Source organism: Bison bison, unplaced genomic scaffold (assembly GCF_000754665.1).
Source record: "Bison bison bison isolate TAMUID 2011002044 unplaced genomic scaffold, Bison_UMD1.0 scf7180017864228, whole genome shotgun sequence".
NCBI classification, from domain to species: Eukaryota; Metazoa; Chordata; class Mammalia; order Artiodactyla; family Bovidae; genus Bison; species Bison bison.
The window spans coordinates 6180564-6192798 of record NW_011494800.1 but is presented as its reverse complement, the minus strand read 5'-3'; the positions used below and the strand labels follow the sequence as shown (position 1 = coordinate 6192798).

The 12235-nt window shown below is 41.2% G+C and overlaps 1 protein-coding gene across 1 annotated transcript in view; it reads right to left on the bottom strand.

Moving 5' to 3' along the window:
- Positions 1 to 12235, bottom strand: part of AGPAT9 (1-acylglycerol-3-phosphate O-acyltransferase 9) — a 71668-nt gene that overhangs the window by 14397 nt on the left and 45036 nt on the right. Inside the window, exons 5-7 of the mRNA XM_010845962.1 lie at positions 11266 to 11355; positions 8422 to 8515; positions 3349 to 3464 (exon numbers count right to left, since the gene is read on the bottom strand). Coding sequence (XP_010844264.1) covers positions 3349 to 3464; positions 8422 to 8515; positions 11266 to 11355 — 300 coding nt within the window. The remainder of the gene's footprint in view (positions 1 to 3348; positions 3465 to 8421; positions 8516 to 11265; positions 11356 to 12235) is intronic.

Genomic DNA, 12235 nt, shown 5'->3' with positions numbered 1-12235 from the left:
GGACTCCTGCAGCTATGCATACGATTGTTTACGAGAGGCACGGGAAGCTTAAGATATTCAAATAGCTTAGAGCCTCTCAGAGAGTTAGAAACTGTCAGAATAAAACTAGTAAAAGATTTCATTGATGAACCAATGTTTGTTGCCAAGTTTTCACATCCCCTGAATTGTATCCTTGAATGTGTATTAATTAATAGCTGGTATGTAGAAAAAATAAGTAGTGGCCTTGGTGTTAGTAACTTTAGACCCTTAAGGTAATAAATTCTTTCCTTTGTTGTAAACCCATTACACATCCACCCTATAGGAATGCAATTTTATCTTCGGAAGATGGCGCCAAACTTTAAAATAATTACTCTTAGAGAAAATAAGTCTTTGTTGATAAGTCCTTGTCAAGAGTCATAAAATGTTAGTAGGCCTTCTGGCCAGAAGATGATGTAAATCACCTAAACCATTTGTATATGATAAATTTGCAGGAAAGAAACCCTGGTTTTTGATAAGGATCAAAAACTACTGACTTTGCATCCCCTATTATCCTCTATGTGTAACTTAGGGTATATAAGCCCCTGTTGAAAATAAAGCTATGGGCCTTGCTCATCAGCGCTTGGTCTCCCCATGTCATTCTTTTCACATTCTGGCTGAAGTCTCCATCTGGAGTGCGGAACCCACCATGCTTACTAATTATGTCTGGGCTTCTAAGACCCACTCGAGAAGGTGTCTAGGGTGAGGCACCTTCCGCTATTCGAGAGGGTGCCTGCGGCCTACGTAAGTGGTGCAAACTTCTTGTCTTGAAGTTTTATTGGTCTCCCGCGTAAACCAAGCTACTCAGCCTCTTTTCTCCACTGAATTTTCCTACTGAGCTATCCTCATTCTATTATTCTTTATATCTCTAATTAGCATATAAATAGTCGCCTAGGCGTCTCTTCTTCGAATACCCTGGATCAGCCGTCTCTTCTTCGAATACCCTGGATCAGCCGGGGCTGGACCCAGGCAGGTGATGCCATCCAACCATCTCATCCTCTGTCATCCCCTTCTCCTCCTGCCTTCAATCTTTCCCAGCATCAGGGGCTTTTCCAATGAGACAACTCTTCACATCAAATGTCCAAAGTACTCGGAGTTTCAGCTTCAGCATCAGTCCTTCCAATGAATAGTCAGGTCTGATTTCCTGTAGGACTGACTGGTTTGATCTCCTTGCAGTCCAAGGGACTCTCAAGAGTCTTCTCCACCACCACAGTTCAAAAGCATCAATTCTTCGGGGCTGATCCATACTTGACTACTGGAAAAACCATAGCTTTGACTAGATGGACCTTTGTTGGTAAATAATGACTCTGCTTTTTAATATGATGTCTAGGTTGGTTGTGGCTCAGCTGCTAAAGAATCCACCTGCAATGCAGGAGACCTGGGCTCGATCCCTGGGCTGGAAAGATACCTTAAAGAAGGGAAAGGCTACCCATTCCAGTATTCTGCCCTGGAGAATTCCATGGGGTCACAAAGAGTTGGACACTTTTCACGACAAAAGTGAGTGACTTTCACTTTCTTTTTTCACTTTCTAGGTTGGTCACAGCTTTTCTTCCAAAAAGCAAGCGTCTTTTAATTTCATGGCTGCAGTCACAATCTACAGTGATTTTGGAGCCTGAGAAAATAAAGTTTCTCACTGTTTCCATTGTTTCCTCATCTACTTGCCATGAAGTGATAGGACCAGATGTCATGATCTTAGTTTCTTGAAAGTTGAGTTTGAAGTCAACTTTTTCACTCTCCTCTTTCACTTTCGTCAAGAGGCTCTTTATTTCTTCTTCGCTTTCTGCCATAAGTGTGGTGTCATCTGCATATCTGAGGTTATTGATATTTCTCCCGGCAATCTTGATTCCAGCTTGTGCTTCATCCAGGCAGGCATTCTGCATGATGTACTCTGCATATAAGTTAAATAAGCAGGGTGACAATATACAGCGCTTGACGTACTTCTTTCCCGATTTGGAACCAGTCTGTTGTTCCATATTCCATTCTAACCACTGCTTCTTGACCTGCATACAGATTTCTTAGGAGGCAGGTCAGGCGGTCTGGTATTCCCATCTCCTGAAAAATTTTCCACAGTTTGTTGTGATCCACACAGTCAAAGGCTTTGGCATAGTCAATAAATAAAGCAGGAGTAGATGTTCTTCTGGAACTCTCTTGCTTTTTCAGTGATCCAGTGGTTGTTGGCAATTTGACCTCTGGTTTCTCTGCCTTTTCTAAATCCAGCTTGAATATCTGGAAGTTCACAGTTCACATACTGTTGAAGCCTGGCTTGGAGAACTTTGAGCATTACATTGCTAGCGTGTGAGATGAGTGCAATTGTGCGGCAGTTTGAGCATTCTTTAGTGTTGCCCTTCTTTGGGATTGGAATGAAAACTGACCTTTTCCAGTCCTGTGGCCACTGCTGAGTTTTCCAAATTTGCTGGCATATTGAGTGCAGCACCTTCACAGCACAATCTTTTAGGATTTTAAAGAGCTCAACTGGAACTCCATCACCTCCACTAGCTTTGTTCTTAGTGATGCTTCCTAAGGCCCACTTGACTTCACATTCCAGGACGTCTTGCTCTAGGTGAGTGATCACACCATTTGTGGTTATCCGGATCATTAAGAGCTTTTTTGTATAGTTCTGTGTATTCTTGCCATCTCTTCTTAATATCTTCTGCTTCTGTTAGGTCCATACCATTTCTGTCCTTTATCGAGCCCATCTTTGCATGATATGTTCCCTTGGCATCTCTAATTTTCTTAAAGAAATCTAGTCTTTCCATTCTATTGTTTTCCTCTATTTCTTTGCATTGATCACTGAGAAAGGCTTTCTTATCTCTTCTTGCTATTCTTTGGAACTTTGCATTCAGATGCACATATCTTTCCTTTTCTCCTTTCTCCTTTCTCCTTCTCTTCTTTTCTCAGCTATTTGTAAGGCCTCTTCAGACAACCATTTTGCCTTTTTGCCTGTCAATCTCTAGATGCGCGTAAGTGATAACATCCAGCAAATAATCAACCATCTATTTATTCAGCCAACCATTACCAATTACTTACATTCAAGGTAGTAATTTTCAGTTTTAGAAATTCAGTGACTGGAATACCTAAGTCAGGGCAATATAAATGTATGGGTCTTCTAACCACATCATCTATACCACCATGACTACAGAATTCAAAATGTTTTAAATCCAGTTAAGACAGGTGACTCACTGGAAATGGTGAACCACAAACAGAAGTCCATATATTTTAGTTTTAACCCTTAGTTTTAGTGTTAGCCTTTAGTACCGCTGGCTCTGCCCTCTTTGATGGGAAGGCCAAGAGTTTATGCCAATCCAATGGATACCAAGTAATGTCACCGCTTACCTCCTAATAACCAGGTGTCGGTCCTTCATTTCTGAACGTTCAAACCAGATATGTGGACAAGCCTTGACCATGGATCTCTGAATAATTCCCATCAATCCACCATGAACCTGGCCCACCTACAAGGACCATGAGAAAATGGAAAAAATGTAAAGGCATAGCTGTCCAAAAAAAAGCCTTCTTTTCTTTAACCACTAAGTTCCTATTCCCCACTCAAAGAAAAGACTGGTCTTCTACTGACTGAAGTTCTTAGTCTCTTCAAAGGTCATACATGCGGGCTCAGTCGCTCAGTAGTATCCCACTCTGTTGCAACCCCATGGACTGTAGCCTGCCAGGATCTTCTGTCCATGGGATTCTCCAGGCAAGAATACTGGAGTGGGTTGCCATTTCTTCCACCAGGGAATCTTCCCGACCTAGGAATTGAACCCGCGTCTCCTGCTGCCTCCTGCTTTGGCAGGCGGTGCTTTACTACCTGGGAAGCCCACGCTCAAAGGACATGACTGGCCAAATACAAGCACAAAATGTTGTTGAGTAGCACTTTTGAATTTTAAGTTATGTTGCGGTACTGCCTTTACGCTGGCTTTTAAAAGTAGAGATTTTCCAATAAAGTCAAAGTAAGTGAAATACAAATTAAAACTACACTGAAATACGATTTCAGACCCAACAGACTGGCAAAGATTCAAAAGCATGACAAAGAACCAAGGCTGTGAGAAAGAGGCACTCTTATACAGTGCTTGGGATGGGGAGCTTATAATCCTCATAGAAGGAAATCTGGCAATATCTATTAAAATTACATATACATTAGCTTCCCTGGAGCTCAGATGGTAAAGAATCTGCCTCCAATGCAGGACACTGGGGTTCAATCCCTGGGTCTGGAAGATCCCCTGGAAAAGGGAATGGTAACAAACATCTATTTCTGCTTTATTGACTATGCCAAAGCCTCTGACTGTGTGGATCACAATAAACTGGAAAATTCTGAAAGAGATGGGAATACCAGACCACCTGACCTGCCTCTTGAGAAACCTATATGCAGGTCAGGAAGCAACAGTTAGAACTGGACATAGAACAACAGACTGGTTCCAAATAGGAAAAGGAGTACGTCAAGACTGTATACTGTCACCCTGCTTATTTAACTTATATGCAGAGTACATCATGAGAAATGCTGGGCTGGAGGAAGCACAAGCTGGAATAAAGACAGCTGAGAGAAATATCAATAACCTCAGATATGCAGATGACACCACCCTTATGGCAGAAAGTGAAGAGGAACTCAAAAGCCTCCTGATGAAAGCAAAAGAGGAGAGTGAAAAAGTTGGCTTAAAGCTCAACATTCAGAAAACGAAGATCATGGCATCTGGTCCCATCACTTCATGGCAAATAGTTGGGGAAACAGTGGAAACAGTGGCTGACTTTATTGTTCAGGGCTCCAAAATCACTTCAGATGGTGACTGCAGCCATGAAATTAAAAGACGCTTACTCCTTGGAAGGAAAGTTATGACCAACCTAGATAGCATATTCAAAAGCAGAGACATTACTTTGTCAACAAAGGTCTGTCTAGGCTATGGTTTTTCCAGTGGTCACATATGGATGTGAGAGTTGGACTATGAAGAAAGCTGAGTGCCGAAGAATTGATGCTTTTGAACTGTGGTGTTGGAGAAGACTTTTGAGAGTCCCTTGGACAAAAAGGAAATCCAACCAGTCCATCCTAAAGGAGATCAGTCCTGGGTGTTCATTGGAAGGACTGATGTTGAAGCTGAAACTCCAATACTTCGGCCCCCTGATGTGAAGAGCTGACTCATTGGAAAAGACCCTGATGCTGGCAAAGATTGAGGGCAGGAGGAGAAGGGGACGACAGAGGATGACATGGCTGGATGGCATCACCGACTCGATGGACATGGGTTTTGGTGGATTCCGAGAGTTGGTGATGGACAGGGAGGCCTGGCGTGCTGCGGTTCATGGGGTCGCAAAGAGTCGGACACAACTGAGCGACTGAAGTGAACTGAACTGAACCCACTCCAGTATTGTTGCCTGGAGAATTCCATGGACAGAGAACCCTGTGGGCTACAACCCATGGAATCGTAAAGAATCAGACACAACTGAGTGACTAACACTTTCACTTCACTTTACACAAACATTTATCCTTAAACTCAATAATTCACTTCTAGGAATTTACGCTGAAGATACACCCCAAACAAAATGGAAATACATATGCACAATGTTTAAATTGCAACATTATTTATAATGTGAGCTATTGAAAAATACCCAAATTTGAAAAATCCATTTGGCTTAGAGAGGATAGGAATGCGGAGGAGGACAAAATAGGTGAAGGAGATTAAGAGTACCAACTTCCAGTTACAAAACAAGTAAGCCATGGGATGTAATGTACCGCACAGGGAACATAGTCAATTAATGTTGCATTAACTTTGTATGGTGAGCAGACAAATACTAAACGTATAGTGGTGATCAATTCATAATGTGTATAAGTGATGAATCATCATATTGTACACCTGAAACTAACATAACATTGTATTCAACTACAATTAAAAAATTAAAAGTAAAAAATAAATCCAATAGGCTTTTGGTTTCTATCATTCAAACCATTAAAGTTTGCAGTTCTATTTCTAATACTTGGCTAAAACTGTAAATTATACCATTATACATTGAAGTTGTAATGATAATTACATATGATCAAGAAGCACGGAAAAATGCTAAGAAAATTCTGAGGCCTACAGTCACAAATGAGTCATACTCAATCTTTGTTGACTAAGACACAGAATGAGTACTGTCTCAGAAACACAAAATCATTATTAGGCAAGTTGGTTACGAAATTTACAAAGATAGTACTGTAGGAAAACAGCTGCTTTCTCCGCTAAACATCTCAGCCCTAACCTCTTTGGATTACAGGGAGGTCACAATGGATGTGAAAGGTCACAAAAGATTACAATGGATATGAAAGTGCTTGTCCACTTAAATGAAAAGAATTATTATATACACCCAGAGTCAGATGGGGTCTATCAAGGACTGTTAGCATGAGGGTCTCTGGATGGGCTTTTTGGAATCCATAAACATCTTGGAACTACATAAAAATATTTGTTGGTATAAAGCAAATGCATGCTATTGTTTTTCTGAAAAAAAGGATACATAAATATTAACTGATTGCTAACCTAATAAATGTCAAGAACTACCAATTCCCATAAGTCTTTTCAGAGAGGTGGTTAAAGCTTCCTTAGATTCAGGAAGAGCTCCACAACTTAGAGAAATGTATAACTTGTTAAAAGGTAGTTGTCCAAGAGTTATATATCTAAACTTATATTTTAGACAATGTCTGCCAATAAAAAAATAGTTTTTACAAAGGTCTTCAAACCCCCTTCAACGAATGTATAACCCACAGGCAATCAGACCACCAGGACTCCACGGTGGCCTACAGACACTTCAACTGCCTTCCCAGGAAAGCACACCAGACCATGACTACCCATCATAGGAGTAGGAGACTAAGAGGTACAAAACTACCATCTAGAAAATAAATAAGCTACAAGGACATATTGCACAACACAGGGAATATGGCCAATACTTTACAACTATGAATGGAGTATAACGTTTAAAAAACTGTGAATCACTATAGTGTAAGCCTGAAACTTATATAATATTGTACATCAACTATATCTCTAAATAAATAAATAAAATAAAGGTTCCCTTCAAATGCTTTCACAGAAAAACACACCAGACCCCTACTATCAGTTACTGGAGCTGACGAGTGAAATGAAAAAAATCCACCCGTTCTCTGTGTGAAGCCATAGTCACCAACATGAGATATGAAAAAAAATTCCCCTCCTCAGTATCCTGGGCTTCCCTGGTGGCTCAGGTGGTAAAGAATCCGCCTGCAATTCAGGAGACCTGGGTTCGATCCCTGAGTTGGGAAGATCCCTTGGAGGAGGGCATGGCAACCCACTCCAGTATTCTTGCCTGGAGAATTCCGTGGACAGAGGAGTCTGGCGGGCTACAGTTCATGAGGTCGCAGAGTCAGACACAGCATAGCGACCAAGCACACCTCAGGATCCCTGTGCCATCTCTCTATTTCACACACCAGCTTGGGGCATAGTTACCACCATGCAGGAAAGAACACCTTCAGAGATTCTCCAAATTTAACCTGACACGCACAGGAAAGAGAGGAAGGAAATCTTGACAAGTTTCTTCAGGGTGATAGAAAACACCCACTGACTTGAAACACCTTAGATTTGAAAAAAATGCAAGAAATGCCACAAAAAGATCTTTAGAGGTGTTTGATTTTAGTAAGCTTTGTCTTTTCTTTGGGGGCTGTCAGCAAGAACTGACAAAGGCAATGTGGTATAAATATTAGCCTTTCTTGCTTGATCTTCACTAAAGAGCCAGGTTTTTTTTTTTCTTTTTTAATTGCATATGACTCCCTGAAGGGAGAAAGAACTAATTGGCTGGTGAGGGATTTGTACAGCTCTAAAGAGGATGACTTTAACGTCTTAAAGTGTCACTAAACACTGCAGGGATTCTAGAAGCAAGATGGAGTCAACTTTATAAAGACTAGTCATGCTCAAGCGTGTCTACATTTCAGTACATTAATTTCTTACTACCTTAAATATAATGACTATTTTCTTTCTTTTTCTTGCACTATATATTCCTCGTGTAATTATACATTAATAATATAAATAATGCAAATACATTATTAATGTATGTAAATATATTAGTAATTTATGGGTTTCCCTGGTGGCTCAGATGGTAAAGAATCAGCCTACTATTCGGGAGATCTGGGTTCGATCCCTGAGTTTGGAAGATCCCCTGGAAGAAGGCATGGCAACCCACTCCAGTATTCTTGCCTGGAGAATCCCCATGGACAGAGAGGCCTGGCAGGCTATAGTCTATGGGGTCACAAAGAGTCGGACATGACTGAAGTGACTAGGCATTAATAATTTATAGACTTACTTATATAGTATAACCCAGTCACTTTCTAATATAAAACTAACTTTCTAATTTGTGCCAAAATAAAATAAAAGTCTGACTAATCCACGGAACATGCAAGTACTTGAAATACCAGTGAGCTGTTCTTACCATAGTATAGCACCCATCCGTTGTCAAGATCAAAACATCGATTGGGGACGTATGGTTGGCAACACAAATGCCTCCCTTCTGGGGCCTGTACTGCCTGCAATTACATACAGCAGTTAATACTAAACATTGAAAAACGGCCACTATTTTGCAAAACAGCAACTTCCACGGTTTATCAGATGATAAAGAATCCACCTGCAATGCAAGAGACTCGGGTGTGATCCCTGGGTCCGGAAGATCCCCCGGAGAAGTAAATGGCTACCCACTCCAGTATTCTTGCCTGGAGAATTCCATGGACAGAGGAGCCTGGTGGGCTATAGTTTGTGGAGTCGCAGAGTCAGACACAACTGAGCAACTAACTCACAATACACCTGGAGAAATTCATGCTATTTTGTTTTTTAAAGTACACTAAAAAAACAAGAAACTTTCAAATATATGGGCTCATCTTAAAAGGGTTGTCTCTAGGCAGTATGATGGGAGGGGGGTAAGAGTATATGAGGAGGGGGGCCCACAATTTTCCCTTTACATATATTTATATCACTTTTCTGTAATGATCATATTGTCCATTTAGAATGAAAAAAAAATTTAAATATTAGACTGAATTATCAATACAAAGATTCCATCACTTTAATAAACTTTATGATATGTAAGCTTTCCTTATTTTATCCTAAGTATTTTTGTATTATTTCAATCTTCATAAATATCACTTTCAGTTGCTTCAGAGTGATCCAGAGTAAATGTACTGTACTTTCCTTCACCTTATCCCCCTAAAGCAGAAGTTGGCAAACTTTTCCTATGGAAGCCCAGACAGTAAATACTCTAGGATTTGCAAGCCAGCCAATCCCAGTCAAAACTCCTGGACTCTGCTGTTCGGCACAATGGCAGATATAGATAATACATAAATGAATGAGCATGGCTGTGTCCCAATAAAACTTTATTTACAAAAACCAGAGGACGGCCCACATTCAGCCTACAGGCTCATAGTTTAGTTTGCTAACCTCTGTCCCAAAGTTTAAGCAGAATTTGACACTATTGAAGCAAAGTTTTCTTTGAGCCTAAACAGAGAAGGGAACAAAATGCATAACTTCAACATGTTTTCCTTAAAATTAGAAGCAATTCTACAACAAGTTGTGAACAACTCTCTATGTAATTAAAGCACCTTTTCCAAAGAAGGGGCTTCCCTGATGGCTCAGACAGTAAAGAATATGCCTGCAATGCAGGAGACCAGGGTTTGATCCCTGGGTCAGGAAGATCCCCTGGAGGAGGGCACGGCAATTCACTCCAGTATTCCTGCCTGGTTGGCCACAGTCCATGGGATTGCAGAGTAAGACATGACTGAGTGACTAACACTTCATTTTCATTTCATTTCTGAAGAAGGTGTTTCCTTTGATCACACTTTTACCAAAACATTTTCTTCTCATTCTCACCCCAAAACTTACAGCCCAATCACAAAAGTCATGTAATTTTAGAAATTTAAGAGGGCTTTAAGTTGGTAACACATGGCAAAGCCAAATGATGAAATGTTTTCCTTCTACAAATTAGACAGAAAGATCCAGTCACACAGATACAAAGAACCAACCAATGGTTATACGTGAAAGGTGGTGGGGGGGTCGGGGGGGCCAATACGGGGGTGAGGGAGTAGAGGGTACAAATTTTTAGGTGTAAGATAAGCTCAAGGATGTAATGTACAACAAGGGGAATATAGCCAACATTTTGTAATAACTGTAAGTAGAAAGTAACTTTTAAAAGATAAATTCTTTTTTAATTAAAAATAAAGATCTAGTCAGTAGAAAAGAGATGTTTGTCCTAGAATTTTTAAGCTAATGATATTAAGTACAAAAAAAACTGAATTTACAGAAAAGCAATTCAAAAACAATCAAAACAAACTTCATGTGGCTAATGACTTCGTTTACCACCTTTCTCCTCCCTGATGAAGGGGTGAGGGAAGCAGAAAGCTAGGCCTGTTTTCAGCTCAGTGTTGGCATTTTAAACGTTGGCAAGGCTGAGACTAGAAACCAGCCTCAGAATTCCATGTCTAGCCTTCTTTCCATCATTCTACAGCCCTATCACCTTCACCATTTAAAAAAATTTTTTTAATTAACCCCATTCTAAACCTAACTCTGACATTTATTAGGCATATGACCCTAGACAACCAATCCTGGAGCTTCCACTTCTTCGCCTGTAAAATGGTATAATAGCACCTTCTCTTAGAGATGACCTAGGAGAAAGAATCACAGGCCAGGCCTGCACACCATAAACATCCAATTATTAGGTGTCATTACATGTTTATCGTAAAGAATCACAGGCCAGGCCTGCAAAGCAGGAGACCCAGGTTCGATCCCTGGGTCCAGAAGATCCCCTGGAGAAGGAAATGGCAACCCACTCTAGTATTGCCTGGAGAATCCCATGGAGGGAGGAGCCTGGTAGGCTACAGTCCACGGGGTCGCAAAGAGTTGGACTGAGTGACTTAACTTTCACTTTCTGCAAATGGATTGCTGTTTTGAGGGGAAGGGGAGGCGCTGTGCTGGGTCTTTGTTACAGCACTTGGGCTTCTCTAGTTGTGGTGTGTGGGCTTAGCTGCCCTGCGGGATGCGAGATTTTAGTTCACCAGGGACTGAAGGCCCACCCATACATTAGAAGGTGGATTCTTAACCACTGGACCACCAGGGAAGTCCCTGGATTGCCTTCGAAAAGTGTTCAGGTGCATTGTTATGTCTGTGACGCTCTACACGGTAGAGATGAACACGCCGGAAGTACTCTTCCTTCCCTTGTTTTCCCCCACCCACTCCTGACAATCACATGCGAGACTGACCTGAGGAAGCAGGCACGAAAGCGGAACACACGCACCTGTTATGATAGTGAATGGTTCCAGAGAGGGCGCGAACACAGATGCGGCAGCAAGTCAGGTGGACCACTTCACTCAGGAAGTTTTTGAGTCTGAAAGAGACAGAAAACATTTTATTAAACAGCTCTGGGCTCTCCTATGAAACAACACAAAGCTCCAGGGTGTTCCTTCCACAGCAGCATACTATGTTCTGACATACGAGCACAGTTCAATTCTCAAGGTCCCACCGAGGCAGTTAGGACAAAACTCTAATGGAGGACAGTTCCCATCGTGACAAATCCTTGACCAAGATAAGCTGAGGCAACTATGGTCTTGGCCTCACAAGTCTGACGATCCTACAAGACTCTCTCGTGTTCCTTGAGTCTCTCAGTCTATTTTCTCCCTCCTCCTCTTCACTTTCTCTTTTGTAAGAGCAACTTCTGTCAATTTAAATGCAAGCATGATGGAAAATCACATAGAGACTCTAAAGATGAGGTGAGCAGCATTTTAATACATGTGCTAAGGCCATACCAGTAACACTGAAGAAGCTGAAGTTGAACGGTTCTATGAAGACCTACAAGACCTTTTAGAACTAACACCCAAAACAGATGTCCTTTTCATTATAAGGGACTGGAATGCAAAAGTACGAAGTCAAGAAACACCTGGAGTAACAGGCAAATTTGGCCTTGGAATACAGAATGAAGCAGGGCAAAGGCTAATAGAGTTTTGCCAGGAGAACACACTGGTCATAGCAAACACCCTCTTCCAGCAACACAAGAGAAGACTCTACACATGGACATCACCAGATGGTCAACACTGAAATCAGATTGATTATATTCTTTACAGTCAAAGATGGAGAAGCTCTATACAGTCAGCAAAAACAAGACCAGGAGCTGACTGTGGCTTAGATCATGAACTCCTTATTGCCAAATTCAGACTGAAATTGAAGAAAGTAGGGAAAACCACTAGATCATTCAGGTATGACCTAAATCA